Raw genomic sequence first — 16,075 nt, forward strand, 5'->3', positions numbered from 1 at the left:
AGGCTATGCTGGGGATCATGGGACCTGCTATATATATATCCTTAATTTTTGGATGCTTAGCCACAATCTCAGCCATAAAGTCATAAATTAAAATGATTCATAAGAGAAATGTCAAGTTTAGGTGAAGGTTTCTGGTTGAAGAATTTATGCAGCTCTGAATACAATTTACAGTCATCATCTTTGATCATTGTATTTTGGAGGTAGCTTTATGTAGTGGTTAGAATGTTGGACTAGGAACTTGGTTCTCCGTTCCAATCCCCAATCTCCCATTAAAGCTTGCTTGGTGACTCTCACTTCAGCCTAACATAGCTCACAAGTTTGCTGTGAGGATAAAATGGAGAAGGGGGAATGCTGTAAACCACTTTGGATTCCAATGGGGAGAAAAGTGAGGCATAAATGAAATACTCCACTGAAGTGTAAATATAAAGTTGAAGAGCAAGATTTGGGTTCAGTAGCGCTTTAAAGACCAACTATATTTCCAGGGTATGAGCTTTTGAGAGTCATCAGAAGGGAACTATATAAATTGAAACTGGATAAAACAGAAGTAATTGTAGAGTAATCCGTTACACTAAAGTTGGTCCTAAGAAAAGTCATTTTATGTATTGTCGAAGGCTTTCACGGCCGGAGAACGATGGTTGTTGGGGGTTTTCCGGGCTGTATTGCCGTGGTCTTGGCATTGTAGTTCCTGACGTTTCGCCAGCAGCTGTGGCTGGCATCTTCAGAGGTGTAGCACCAAAAGACAGAGATCTCTCAGTGACACTGAGAGATCTCTGTCTTTTGGTGCTACACCTCTGAAGATGCCAGCCACAGCTGCTGGCGAAACGTCAGGAACTACAATGCCAAGACCACGGCAATACAGCCCGGAAAACCCCCAACAACCAAAAGTCATTTTATTATATTTTCAATTTCTTTTCTTTCATTTGAACTTTCTTCATCATAAAACTGAATATATACCAAAATACAGAATGACATCAATTTGTTAGAAAATTGAAGAAATGAGACATGCCAAAAGCTCTACATTGCCAATGATAAAAGATAACAATTGTTTCATTGAAAACTTCCCTCCTTTTACCCTTATTATTATTTTGCGTCTCTCGTCCATGGGCTAACCAAATTACCTATATTTTTTTCCACTTTAAATATCACTTCAGAAACACATTCACTACTTTTTGAAACTGACTTTTTAAATTACTTTTTCAATTTTAAATTGCTTTCCATGACTTCAGTCTTCATGTTATCCAGTTAATATATTATTACAAAAGTGAGTCAGTCTTTCATTTGTACATACCTGTCCGCACCCAGGAAGATTTCATCAAGTGAGATGTGTTCAACTGAGGGTAATAGACAGCTGGAGGAAAAAATGGATGGGGAAAGAAACAGAAAACATTATATTAACACTAAGCTCCAGAACTCTTAACGGACAGGAATCAAGAGGTTATTTTGCAGTTCCTACTGAGACAATGAAATAAATTGTGCAAGTTCCTAGGGTATCATAATCATTGCTGCCTGTTCTACGTTCTGACCATTCAACTAAGTTAATTAATTCCTATAGAGCTAATATATACTTGCATATTTTGGAAGATTTTGGAAGGAGGAGGAGGAGGAGGAGAGCTACACTGAAAAATGAGGAAATTCATGGTTTTATTTTCAAATAACTAAGGCTGCAAACCTATGAAACCTTTCCTGGGAATAAGACCCATTCAGTAGGCTTCTGTAAGATTCTGAGTATACCACTTTGCATTGCTTGGTAAATTATGCCATCTTCTGCAATCTGGTGTGTTAAGCCTGTGTGTATGTTATGTGCCATCAAGTCGCTTCTGACTTATGGAGACCCTATAAACTAATGACCTCCAAAATGTTTTATCATTGACAGCCTTGCAAACTGAAGGCCATGTATTCCTTTATTGAGTCCATCCAGCTCATGTTAGATCTTGTTCTTTTCCCACTGCAACTTTTCCCGGCATTATTGTTTTTCCAAGAACTGGAGCAGAGGTCTCTAAGGCTTGACAGAGAAAGACTGGGCTGGCTATCACCCCAGAGAAGACCAGTACATCCCATTCTGCTCATGCCTAGTTATTAGCACTATATTATCAGATTGTATGACCTTTAAATACAAGGACACTAATGGCCGTCTTCAGTATTTGGGGAACTACAGTGGTTGCGATTCAGAGGAGTTAGCCATATTAGTCTGTAGTAGCAAAATAGTAAAGAGTCCAGTAGCACCTTTAAGACTAACCAACTTTATTGTAGCATAAGCTTTCAAGGGCCACAGCTGATGAAGAGGGCTGTGGCTCTCGAAAGCTTATGCTACAATAAAGTTGGTTAGTCTTAAAGGTGCTACTGGACTCTTTACTACAGCGGTCTGAGAGCTAGCTGCCTCCACAACCTGAACCACTTCCTCATTAAATTTAGTACCACTGCACAGTATAGGATTTCCAAGGATGGAGTACATGGGAGTGGAAATAGAAACAAAGAATTATGAAAGAAGCAGATTACCTGTGTTGGTTAACTCTTTCAGAAGATGCATGTATTAGCAATCCCACTCATGAAGTACTCAGTTTCTTGTTACATGTCACTTGAACACATGAAGCTGCATTACACTGAAACTAAATATTGATCCATCAAAATCAGCGTGTCTACTCACACTGGCTGCGGCTCTTCAGGGTCTCAGGTCAAGGTCCTTCACATCACCTATCTGATCCTTTTAATTGAAGATGCTGGGGATTGAACCTGAGATGTTCTATATGCAAAGCAAATGCTCTACCACTAAGCCAGAGGTCCTCCCCCCATGTTGGAGCAGATATAATCTAGATATATAATATATAACCTAGATCTATAACGTAGTGTGCCTCACAGATTTTAGACTGTCTACTTTTATATGATACCTGACCATTAAGGTCTGTGGGCACTACTTTGGGTACTGCAATCACCTGGAAGTAAATGGGTGGAAACATGAAAGAGGGGTTTCTTGGCTGTGGAACCAGCATTGTGAGATTCCCTTTCCAGGGAGATTCATCTGCCCCCCTCTTTCATTATCTTCCATTGGCAAAGAAACTTTTAGGCCGATTCCAGACGGCCCTCCCCATTGCGAAACGTCGCACGTCATCGTGCAGAAAACGCGATATTTCGCGTTTTCTGCATGACGACGTGCAACGACGCGCAACGTTTCGCGATGGGGAGGGCCGTCTGGAATCGGCCTTAGTCTTCTCTTACTGACCCTCCTTCCTTTTTATGTTTTTAATTATACTATTCAGATTGAAATTTGATACGATATGGAAAATTACTGGTGGAACTATTCAGAGAGAAAAAATGATTAAATAGTGTATTTTATACCGGTAGGTTAAAGGCATAAATTTGCTAAGCCCATATGATGCTATATACCGATGGACACAAATAAGCAACAAGGAATCTGTGCTGATATTTCCTAAGCTTCAGGGAAAATGGAATTAACCATCTGTCAAAGAACATAAAATTTTAAATTAAGAGAGTGTTCTTAAATAACATGTAACGTTCAACCTTAACATTCAACGAGCCATCAACATTTCAACAGAATTAGCATGTAAATGTGGCTTTTATACAAACTCAAGCATTGTTACAGCAAAGTCTTTTCTTTTTTTTTAAGAAGAATTTTGAAGTACCGAAGACTGCAGGAACCTAAGGCAGGATGCTAAGCAGTTTGTAGATGGCTCTCAGTCAAAATTTTATTTCTGAAGGCCATGAGACACATTGTTATAAAACTACTAGGCAGAGAAGTTTCTGACGTTCCTTCTACAGGACTTAATTTAACATGCTTTACATGTCAGAAACTGTCACTACCTAATTAAAAGTTTTATCTGGGTCATCACTCCTCTTCTGATTGACTGTATTTGAATAAATTAGCATATTACTAAAGCTTTTAATAACAACAACAACTGATTTATATATCACCCTTCAGGACAACTAACACCCATTCAGAGTGGTTTACAAAGTATGTTATGACTATCCTCACAACAATTACCGTGTGAGGTGGGTGAGGTTGAGAGAGCTCTAAAAGAGATGTGACTGACCCAAGGTTACCAAGATGGCTTCAAGCAGAGGAGTGGGGAATCAAACCTGGTTCTCCATATTAGAGTCCTGCCACTCTTAACCACTGCACCAAACTGGCTCTCAATTGAGATACTGAATTATAATTTATTAGGGTAGAAAATAACTTTACATGCAGTCCTAAGCAAAGTTAGACCCTCTAACCCTATGGAATTCAAGGGGACTTGTAAGAGTATAAAACTCTGTTCAGGACTGCACCCAAACTCAGCATACCCCAGCCACGTACTCTGACTTGAGAATATCCCTGGGTTTGCAGTCTCAGGCAGGTTGTTTATCAAGTTCCTCTTGAGCTTACCATATGTGACTAGCTCAGCCTGGTGGTCTAATTCTTTGGATCTCAGAGTTCCTTATAAAAAATAGTGCATTATTTTCCCAATCATTCTTTCCTTCCTGCCTGTTACATTGTATGTTTATCTGAGCTGCAGTTTCAAATAAATCTGCAATGCCAAGATTGCGGTCTCTTCCAAAGTTGAAACACCAGCTATTACATTTAAAGCGTGGCACTGAGATGGGAAAGAAAGATAAAGAAAGCTATAACCTGTTTTTTTAAAAACAAAAAAAACATGGCCACATGTTATCTATTGGGGGGCACTCAGTGAATATACAGTGTCCAATTATCCCACAGAGAATATGGCCTCCAAAATAGGTCTGTTATCTATGTTTAATGTGTCTTTTGCTTAGCACAATCATGCGCTATATATCCATTTTTATGCCAGAAAAATATTTTCCATACTGTGCAGAAAGCATTCACTTGCTCTCTAAGATGGAGGACCTTCCTCATTAAATACCTACACTCACATCTGCAATAAACCATTTTGACTCTAAAAAGTGATTACTGAGAAAATGCAGCAGCAGGCTTTTCTTCTGTGATCCATTCAATTTATAAAATCACTAAACATGGTCCTAATTTTTAACAGCTTTGAAATATTACTTGATATGGCTCAAAACATGACTGAGAAAATTTGCAAAATTATAAACCAACCACAGAATCATGCAGACAATGCTGATGCAAGCGCCGTTAATTGCATATGTTGATGGCCACAAAATATGTTTCATGTATTCTTGAAGATATATCATACAACCAAGTTATCATTTGATTGCTTTGTGGATTAAAAATATGGCCCTGAGAACAGGCCTTCAGTGACATTTCTGTTAGCAGCTGCTGCCACCTTTGATAACCAGAAAATGCAGCCCAATTGTTGAAAGACAGTATACTTAATATTAACAGTGTGCTTACATTCCTTTCTTCTAGATAGATTAGTGCCCCACTCAGAGTGGCGAACAAAGTCAGTGTCATTACTATCTCCACAATACAGCTGGGGCTGAGAGGAATGGCTTACCCAAGATGACCTGCTGAGCTCATGGCAGTGGTGGGATTCAAACCAGCAGAGTGCTGACTTGCAACCCAACCACTTAAGCACTATACTACAGCAGCTCTACATGGAGACAAACCACAGGGAAAAGCTTGGCTAGCCATAGAAGAGAGGCTGCAATCCAATTTAACTCTGGTTAAATAAAAAATAGGGACAAAGCCAGTTTATGTCAGACTGCAGAGTACATCTTACTCCTCCCTTTTCTCCTTTCCTTTCTTCACATTACAATTAAACCAGGAATGCTGGATTAACTCTGGTAATCTGTGACACACAAATGTAGTCTCATGGTTTTACCGGCATTAGTTTTCTGTCCCATAACTGTGATACTGAGTCAGGATTAAATCTTGATTAAGAATCCAAGTTTGGGAGGAGGGAAGACTAATTCAGGTTCAGACACCTCCCTGAGCTGGTAGGTCTGGGGTAACTGGAACAATGCTTAAGCTAACATTTCTTCACTGTGCTCTGCATGGTGGGATGAGGAAGAAGAGGGAGGAGGCAGATGCGCACACAATCCCAGCAGAGGTTAGGTTTATGCACGTTTGTTTAACCATGCTCAAATTGGATGTGCGCATGTAGCCATGGAATCCTGAGATAGATTTATCTAGCTAAAAAGAGTAACTCTTACATACACTGAAGTGATTTAAAGAAGTATATGGGGGGGCAAGAACATTTTCTTTTTACATTTAAGAATACTTACGTTCTGCAATTTGCTGCACAGGGAAGCCCAAGTAGAAACTGAATTCTACCACAGACAGGTTCCTTAGGAATTCACTGACTTCGGATCCATTCAAGAATCCACGTTTCTCTCGAACAGCATATACAATTTGCACAGGGCCCTGACGAAATGCAGCTCTTGACCTACCCAAGGTTATATTCAGTATCTAAAAAATATTATGGTAGGAAAAGGAAAAACATTAGCATTGCTCTTCCCTTTCCAACCTACTATTCTCAAAACACAAACATTCTGAAGGACACATGTTTAATTTGAGCCTGAAACTAGGACCATTAGTTACAATTTTAGATTTGTGCATACTGGGCTTTTCCAAGAAATTCATCATCTCTGCAGATATCTAGGGAGCCAAGGAAGAAATACCTGTGACCTTGGCCTAGGGAAGTATTCAATTGAAATGATATAACACAATGACCAAGAAGTTGAGCTACAACTCAAAATGGTTCACATGTCACCTCTGCCATGAGCTCTCAAAGGGGGTTTAAGGAAGCTATTTTTTGCAGCCACAATTCTCCATCTATAGTTTGAAGAACTTGTGTCTGAAGGAAGGAGCTCTGACTCCGAAAAGCTTACACTCTGAAAATCTTGTTGGTCTCTAAGGTGCCACTGGACTCAAATCCTACATTATGTCCAGGGAACTGATTTCTGCCATCCGGAGATCAACTGTAATTCCAGAAGATCTCCAGGCCTCACAAGGAGGCTGGCAATACTAGGATTCAATAAGAGTATGCATATAAAGTTACCTGAAGAAATTATCTAATTATCTAAAGAAATTAATTAAAGCAGTAGAAATATGCGTAACATGTTATCGGGTAGGGAGGAATAGGGACAGGACTTTATTCTGGTTTTGTGGACTCCCCTTTTGAGAAAGAACAGTTTTCCTCAGATGGCATTTAAAATCTGACCTGATTTTTTAGGAAGGTTTTTAATATATACTGTACCTTTCCTCTAGAATATAGTCTTTGTTAGATGGCTTTTAACTGGTTTTAACAAGTTAGAAGAATACAGTGGCTTGTATCAAGAAAACCCAAGTGGTGCAGAGCACACAGATCAGGGCTTTTCTGCACCCCTCCAGCTCTAGCCCTGTGAGGCCCTCCCCACCAATTCCACTCCTTGGAGGCAAGAAGGTTGGTAAAGTGAGGGTCTGAACTGGGTGTGGGAAATCAGCAAACACCTTCCCTGCCTCTGCTAATAGAAGGGAATTTCATTTCATCAGCAGAAAATGATGGAGGCATCCAAGCCACTGTAATCTATTTTTATTAATTGTGTGTTGCGGATCACTTTGCATTTACCTAAAGAAAAGTAGCCTATAAATGTAGTCAGTTGCAATATTATCTGCAAGCCTGGCTTAGATAACCAGTCAGGGATCTGATTGGTTATCTCAATACAGCCAATATTTAGCAGGCTTTTGGAAATAATAATAATAAAAAAGTTATCTGGCTACTATCTACAGTAATCATATTGATTGAAAATAACTTTAGCAATAATCACCACCTTTATCATCAACATACAACCAACAGTACTTTGGGGGGAAAGCACAGAGTAAAGTATTATCTCACCTGCACAGAGAAGTTAGAAATTTCCAGATGATGTTTCCTCACTTCCCCAAATGCAACAGTCAGCCCTTTTTCAATACGCTGGCTGAAGTTACAGAACCGAACGTCAATGTTTTGAGGCACAAACTGTAGCACTGGAAGTACAAAGTTAAATGTTTGCATTACCATATTTAATGTTTGGATTACCCAACAACAGAATGTCAGGGCTTAAAGAGATATCTCTTATCCTCTGGGTCTGAGAGCGGAACTACAAGTGACAAAAGGCACAGGTTGGACACTTGTCAGCTTACCTCAAGTTTTGATGAGAAATGTAGGCATCCTGGTCTTGCAGCTTGGCTTTCTGACTGCTGTCCAATGGACTTTTCAACTGTCACTTGCCCAACATTCCGCCAAGCTGCCTACATTTCCCATCAAAACTTGAGGGAAGCTGACAAGTGTCCAACCTGTGCCTTTTGTCACTTGTAGTTCTGCTCTCATTCTCTCAGGGACCATATAACTTATCTCAAGTCCAGAATTACAGAACTCTTCCCCCCTGCGTATTCACACACAGGTATAGTTGACCATACCTACAGTGGACAATGATACATTTTTACCAGGGCAAGGATCATGAAACTGAGGCTATCATACTTTGGTTACATCATGAGGACAAGACTCAATGGAAAAGACAATAATGCTAGGAAAATTTGAAGGCAAAAGGAAAAGATGAAGACCCAAAATGAGATGGATTGACTCATGACCTTCAGTTTGCAAGACCTGAGTAATAATATGATGTTTTGGCGGTCATTAATTCATAGGGTTTCCATAAATTGGAAGCAACTTGACAGCACATAACACACACAAACACACACACACAAGCACTACACCATGCCCGAACAATGGTATTTCTGAATGGCACTTTGCTCTATCTTAATCAAATCTGTGACTTGAGTATGCTTTGTCCCATAACGAATCACAAATCAACACAACCAAGTTTCTGTACTCCACCTCAATATAACAAAAATACCAGAATGTTAATTTAACTTACTGGTCTGTACGTGGAATTTGCAGTCTGGAACAGTAAAGGAAGGTTGCAGTGATAAAATTAGAGGTGTCTGACCACGAAGAAGGCTGCTGTTCAAAAGAGCATTTATGACAGCAATTGCTGTATAAACAAAGGGACCTGAGGTCACCAAAAAAGAGAATTTTGGAGAAAGTCTATAAACCTATAAAAATAAAAAAGAAAGGCAATTTTTTAAAACAAATATGCAAATACCTTGTAGTAGTATTACTGGCTGCACTCCATATAAAAGGTAAAGGTAATCCCCTGTGCAAGCACCAAGCCATTACTGACCCATGAGGGGGATGTCGCATCACAACGTTTTCTTGGCAGACTTTTTGTTACAGGGAGGTTTGCCATTGCTTTCTCCAGTCATCTACACTTTACCCCCAGGAAACTGGGTACTCATTTTACCAACCTTGGAAGGATGGAAGGCTGAATCAACCTTGAGCCGGCTACCTGAACTCGGCTTCCGCCAGGATCGAACTCAAGTCATGATCAGAGCTTGGGCTGCAGTACTTCAGCTTACCACTCTGCGCTGTTCCTCCACCTTCCTGCCACATGTGCTTCCCCCCCACCTTGCAGGAGCAGGTTTACCTTGTAAAGTGGGAGGCCATTTCCTCCAGAGGAACTGATCTCTGTCTGGAGATCAGGGGTGTGTGACCACCACCACATGATCTCTTTGGAGAGGCAGAAAAGAAGCCCTGTATCTCATATGATACAACCATAACCAGGAACCATGGTCCACCTTTGCCAATCTAATATACATATCCAACTGTAAGGCTAGATTACTATAATGTACTCTACACGAGGCTGTCCTTGAAGATGATCCAGAAACTGCACCTGATGCAAAATGCAGCAGCTCATTTATTATCAGGGGCTAGCTAGCTGGCAGAACCATTATGCTTTATACTGAGGTCCCTTCACTGGCTGCTGACAAGTTCAATGCAAGATGCTAGCAGCCCTACATTACCTGATGCCTACATACTTGAAGGACCCCCTTGTCCTGCATGTCTCTGTGCAGCAATTTCGTTCTTTCCAGCAGACAGTATGGACAGTACTTCCCTGGCTAGGGTATGTTCTGCAATGGCCCAGGTTGGGCTTTTTCAATGGCTGCCCCATGGCTATGGAACAGCCCCCTAGAAGGGGTCAATGATACTCCTGCCCTTCTGGTTTTCTGGCGAGGCTCTAGGGCAGTTATTTCAGGGAATATCTGAAGCCTGGACGAAGGGTAAATACCTTACTAGTGGGAACATAAAGTGTTTTAAGACTGGTTTTAACGTATTTTATATGTATTATATTGATTTTTTAAATCCAGTTGTTTTTTCTATAACTATTACCAACTCTGGGTCCTAAGATGTTTGAAAGAAAGGCAGTTGTATAAATATTTAAAACAAACTAACAAAACAAACAGGCCTATATTTTCTAACATTGTTTGGAAAGGCTAATATGTGTGGTATGGCATATAACAAACCCATGCCACCACTTGGCAATGTGCTCTGAGGGGCTGCAAGGAGGACTGTTTCTGCCTCCTTTCTTAATCAGCTTCCTGCTCTTACTACCTGCATAGCAAGGGTAGCAATGAACAGAATAACTCACTATGAATCAGAAAACCCCACTGTCGCACACCTGAAATGGTGTCCTCAGTGTGACCCCACCTCCTTTTCTCACCCCCGCCCCCCCATGCATGCTTCTGTGCTCGGAAATACATGCTTCAAGGAATGTGGAGGAAACTGAAAATGAGGGGTGCACATTTCAAATGCCTGGAGGTCTAACCCTCCTTCTACTGCCACAACCTCCCTTTATAGGGGTAATCCCCAATTCCAGTCTCCAAAGTTACATCTCAATGAGGGGGAAATTCAAATCCAACAATATGAATTTTACCCATGTGAAACTAATCTAGCATTTACAGAAGGTGCACACTAAGTAACAGCTTGCAGGAAAAATGTCATATTAGGCTGACATTTTTCTTTCAGAACTGCTGGTGTAAACTTGCTCTGAATGTTTTTGTATTCAGTGGGTGAGCTCTAATAAAGCTCAAACGCTTGAACCCCCTTTTCATTCCTAGAAGCATATGCAATAAAAGTTATCACCTTACATATTTTTGCTTCTCTTATTGCTACTGACCTATTAATGTTGAAGAGCAAGCACCCATTGCAAGTTTTCTTTGCTATGGTACTGCATTTAATTACCCCCTGCTAAGTACATCATAAAAATGAAACAATTGTGAACTGTAATACAAGATGAAAAGGGTGGAAAACATGAAACATGTAGGGGTTACCTGCACTGTACATAAAACTGTTTATGTGCAGAGCTTTACAGTAAAGACAAGTTTGTTTTCAGGGTGAAGTTTTACTCCAGGGAATACGTTTCTAAGATATCCAATAACAATTAATTTGTGTAGAGTGTTATGTAGCAAAATTAATTTCAAAACACAGCAACTTGGGCCGTTACTTCATTTCAAGATGGGATTGCTTTCGTGAAGAGGGAACATTCCCAATTTTTTTTAAAAAGTTGTAATTTGGAAAGAAAGCATCTTTTGCCCAAGATGGAAAGTGCATAATGATTACAATCAGCCGAAACATGACCAACAGAGTAATGCAGATGATGCACAAGATCTGTCATTATTTGAAGATGTAGAAAGCTCACTAAGCTAATGGGTCTTTCATCCCTTTCTCCCATCCTTCTTTCATACTTTAAAATGCCCCTGAAATGCAATTATCTCTGTGTGGGGTAAAATGCAGGTACAACCATATTGTTCCCCTTCTCACACAAAGCTAAATACAGCCTTGAAGGGACATTCAAAACCATGAAAAGGCATGGATAAAAGGGAAAAACACCTGTTAACCTAGTGACCCTTCCCTAATCTTCAAAGCAGCCACCTAAGATTGCTAATTGACTTTCAAAAAAAATATAAACGCATAGAATCTTTCACATCACGTTTGTTTCAGCCCTGAATACAGGGTTTTTTTGTTGTTGTTGGCTTAAAGATGGGTTGAATAGAGAATGAACCCAAGCTTGGAAGGCTATGTGCATTGCTGATGAAAGAAGTACACCTGAAACTGCTTCAAACTCATCAGCCAAGGGGCTTGCAGGGTAAATGAAGGGGGGGAATGCTTTATACGAGAAGTAAGTAAGTAAGGGAAGAGGGATATAAGGGGTTCATTCAAGTTTACTTACAAACATTAGGGATGAATTTAGGCACACAGTAGTTGATATTGCCTTGTCTCATCTTTCTTAATGCTACAGAAAATGCTGTGCCTGTTTCCAGGCTGCCTGCTAGCATAAATCAGCAGGAGTCCATTAAAGCCACTGCCTGACAAAAGCAACACCCTGCCTGTAGTGGATGCTGAGAATTGTAACATACAGCAGAGGATCTATACAAACAAACCTTTTCCTCCACTACCCAAATAATAACTTTGATTCAGGGAGACAGAAGGATTTATTCTTGGATTTTCTATGCCAGGAAACAAGTGACTGGACATACCGATGACTACATAAAACACTACACCACAAAGGCATTTATTTGCACTCAGTATTTAGGATCGAGACACCAACTAATCTGAAATTTTGTCCAAACTATAGGCCTTATCTATAGGCCTTGTGATGCTGAAAATTCCTCTGGTCTATATAATGAGTTGAACAAATGATAAATACCATGCCATGAATTTGCTACTACTTACCTCCAGTTCTACTAATCTTCTGAACTCAGTTCTCAAGATCTCTTTGATGGATTCGCTGACATTTTCTAAGACGGATTTCCGGGCCAGCACTAGGAATTAGGCACAATGAACAAGCTTTAGCTTAATATGGCATACACATCGGTCCAAATATAATAATTTAAACAGTGGGATGGTGAGGTAATTGAGGGGAAGTCTATAACAGGACAGTAGTCAGAGCCTCAGAGAAACGTAAGCAACTTCAGAGCAAATTTTCACTTTTAGTGTTTCAGGCAGAAACACAAGTGTACAATAAAAATTGTAAACATTTCAGGAAATCTTGAATGAGTGGGGAAAAACATTTGGGGGGGGACAGAAATTTGGAGAAACTTGAAGTATATGATTGCATATACTTCCTTATCATGTCTAAATTCAAGTTCCTGATTTAACAACACAAAACACATCAATTATAGCATTGCAATCCAAAGCAAAACTATACTCTTCTAAGTTCCTTGATTTCAGTGGATTCAAAAAGATGTAACTCTGCTTATGATTGCATTGTTATTATATGGCATGGTACTATTTGGCATATTTATGGAGTTTAAAAACATAAATGCCTTAGTTTCATACGTAAAACAGACTCAAAGTGGATTACATAGGTTATAACCAAACAGCACAAAGCATCCATTAAACAATGCAATAGGACTAAGATTACAAAGCATTAGAAGTAATGCAAAAACAGTATCAGTCATAATATGCCAAACAGTGCAATAATGGAATTGCAAAAACAGAAATAGGTATGTTAGGTTATCTCAGGGAATTCCACTATTTCCCCACTCATGGCTCAATTCTTTTTCTTAGGCTAGAGTACTGCTGGGCCCATATGAAAAAAAAAACTATTCAAATAAGAGACAGAATGAGAATTTGAACCCAGAACTCATCAGTGAATAGCCCAACACTATATACCATGCTGGCTCCATCTATTACACTGACTCTAATAAGCAGGATACTCTGCTATATTATTCACATTTCAGTCTGCCCTATCCACCTCTAGAGATCACTTACTTTCTATTTTAGAGTTTCTACCACTATCCTTCATCTCTTTCACTTAGAGCAGCTAACAACCATTTTAAATGCAATAGCCAGTGCAAAACACTTTATGAAATATTTTATAAACAGACTGGAGTTTGTAAAAGATTAGAAATGACAGAGTTCGCTCATCCTTAGACAAAGACTGAGGAGGTAATTTCCTCGATATGCAGTAGCCCCAGGCAAAAACTGAAACATGCTGAATTGCTCCCAGAAGTCTACATCATGTTAGTATAAGGGCTGAAATGCTGACCTAATGTTCTTCTGGCTAGCTACTCTCAGTCAGGAAGCAGACTGTAACCATCTATACCACCTGCAGCCTCCGATCAGGTTTAAAGAAAAAGCTCCTGTTTTGAGAGTGAGACAACTTAGGAATTATACAGGAAAAGACAGCTGCGTTTGCAAGAAAGGTTTGCCAGAAATTTTGGGTGCAGCAACAAAACCCAAGATTCACCTTGGGCAGTGAGCTTAGAAACTGGAGGATGAGGCTATCCATCTATTGTTTTGTTTGTTTGCATTGCTTTCCAATTTTTCAACCCTAGCTCTACTGCCTTGTTTTACTGCGAGTCTGCTTAGTATTTGCAGTACAATTGAATTTTTAAAAAATATTTTATAACTTGCCTTGAGTCTCAGTGAGAAAGATGGGCTAAGTATAAAGTTAATCGTCATAATCAATGAGGAGTTTCCTATACACCAGCTTACAAAGTTTGCAGTCATCCATTGATACTGTTTGTAAAGTGACATTGTTTTACTTGGTTTACCTATACCTAGAATTTTGCCATAAGACACTGAGAAAGCAGTATTTCAGAACACAGAGATTAAAATGTACCATTCAGCTTTGTTGCAACTCATGTGAAAGTACTGCCATGCAAATGGGGTAAATTTGTGGCTGTACATACTCAAGTATTCTCTGTGGAGACCACCAGCTGGTAGATTACCCAACTGATATGGTCAGGAAAGTCTGCTGAAAGTTTAGTAATTTTTAAATTGTATTTATTGCAGGCTTTTAACTTTTGAAATCTGCTTCAATCCTTTCATGAGAAAAGCAAACTAGAAAGGACATCATAAATAAAAGTGAGAAATGTGATGAATATTGTCAACATCCTGATGACATCTCTGCCCAAACCTTCATGAAATATTGTCTGTATAAGTGAAATCGCCAAGTAAAAATGTTGGACACATTCACCTGGAGAACTGCCTTCAAATCTCATTTTTCTTATCATACAGCTTTCTATTCCATACAAATATACTCCTCTTGCTAGTAAAAAAAACATTGATTCCAACCTACCATCCAACTAAGATACAAATTCCACCCAAGCTTCCAACAAAGGACCACTAAGAAATATTTTGACATTTTAATAACAAATTGACATGGTACTAATCATCCTCACAAATGTGTAGGGATAGAAGGAAAGAATGTGAACATCTTGTAATCAGGGCTAGATCCAGGGGGGGCAGGGGGGGTAGCCTGCCCCCGGCACCGCCAAAGAGGGGGCGCCAGGCGCGGCTGCCAGCTGCCCAGGAGGCTGAGCGCAGGGTTGGGAGACCCTCGCCAGCCCCACCGAACGGGCGGCTGGCTTGCCACGCAGGACCTGCCAGCCCTGCGCTCAGCCAGCAGCGCGGCAAGCCAGCTGCCCCAGCGCATGCCCTCGCTGCCGCCAGCTCCGCGGCTCACTGTGCGCTGGGGCGGCCGGCTTGCCGCACGGGCGGCACAGGGCAGTGGGGCACGCTAACTGTGCGGAGGGCCTCCTAGCCCTGTGCTCAGCTGGCCGCGCGGCAAGCCAGCCACCCCAGCACCTGGTGAGCCGTGGAGCTGTCGGCAGTGAGAGCGTGCACTGGGGCAGCTGGCTTGCAGCGTGGGGGGGCTGAGCGCAGGGCTGGGAGGTCCTGCACGCGCGCCCCAGCACACGCCCACGCTGCCGCCAGTTCCATGGCTCACCGGGCGCTGGAGCAGCTGGCTTTGTCGCGCATGGCTCCTGCCCTGCGTGATGATGTCACAAAAGTGATGTCATCACACAGCGCTGGGAACACATGCGTGCTCTGCACATGCGGAGCGCCCGGGCAAGGTTTGCCCCAGGTGTCCGCACGCCTGGATCCGGCGCTGCTTGTAATACATCTTGTAATAACTGTTTATTAGTTGATGTGATGTTTGGAAAATTTGTGACAGCCTATGGCTATAGACAATAAACTCTGAAATATAACCCTCTACAAGTGAGCCAGGAATCTTGGTGATGGGGGAAAGTGCCATCAGGTTGCCGCCAACTTATGGTGACCCCACAGGGCTTTCAAGGCAAAAGATATTCAGAGGTGGTTTGCCATTGTCTGCTTCTGTATACCGATTCTGGACTTCCTCAGTGGTCTCCCCTCCAAGTACTAATCAGGACTGACTCTGCTTAGCTTTTGAGATCTGAAGATGCTGGGCTAGCCTGGGCCATCCAGGTCAGGGTCCAAGAATCTTACAATAAACTAATTCATATGTTTGAGATTGCACTGTATGCCTTAAGTCAATCATATAGCTTGCAACTTGCCTGTAACTGCTCTCAACATAT

The 16,075-nt window shown here is 40.9% G+C and overlaps 1 protein-coding gene across 1 annotated transcript in view; it reads right to left on the bottom strand.

Annotated features, from left to right (window-relative positions):
• The window catches only part of KIAA1549 (KIAA1549 ortholog), a 128,038-nt gene that overhangs the window by 41,665 nt on the left and 70,298 nt on the right, over nt 1-16,075 (bottom strand). Inside the window, exons 3-7 of the mRNA XM_054987821.1 lie at nt 12,462-12,550; nt 8,767-8,944; nt 7,746-7,876; nt 6,154-6,337; nt 1,289-1,348 (exon numbers count right to left, since the gene is read on the bottom strand). Coding sequence (XP_054843796.1) covers nt 1,289-1,348; nt 6,154-6,337; nt 7,746-7,876; nt 8,767-8,944; nt 12,462-12,550 — 642 coding nt within the window. The remainder of the gene's footprint in view (nt 1-1,288; nt 1,349-6,153; nt 6,338-7,745; nt 7,877-8,766; nt 8,945-12,461; nt 12,551-16,075) is intronic.

The sequence above is a fragment of the Eublepharis macularius genome, chromosome 9 (genome assembly GCF_028583425.1).
Source record: "Eublepharis macularius isolate TG4126 chromosome 9, MPM_Emac_v1.0, whole genome shotgun sequence".
Classification (NCBI taxonomy): domain Eukaryota; kingdom Metazoa; phylum Chordata; class Lepidosauria; order Squamata; family Eublepharidae; genus Eublepharis; species Eublepharis macularius.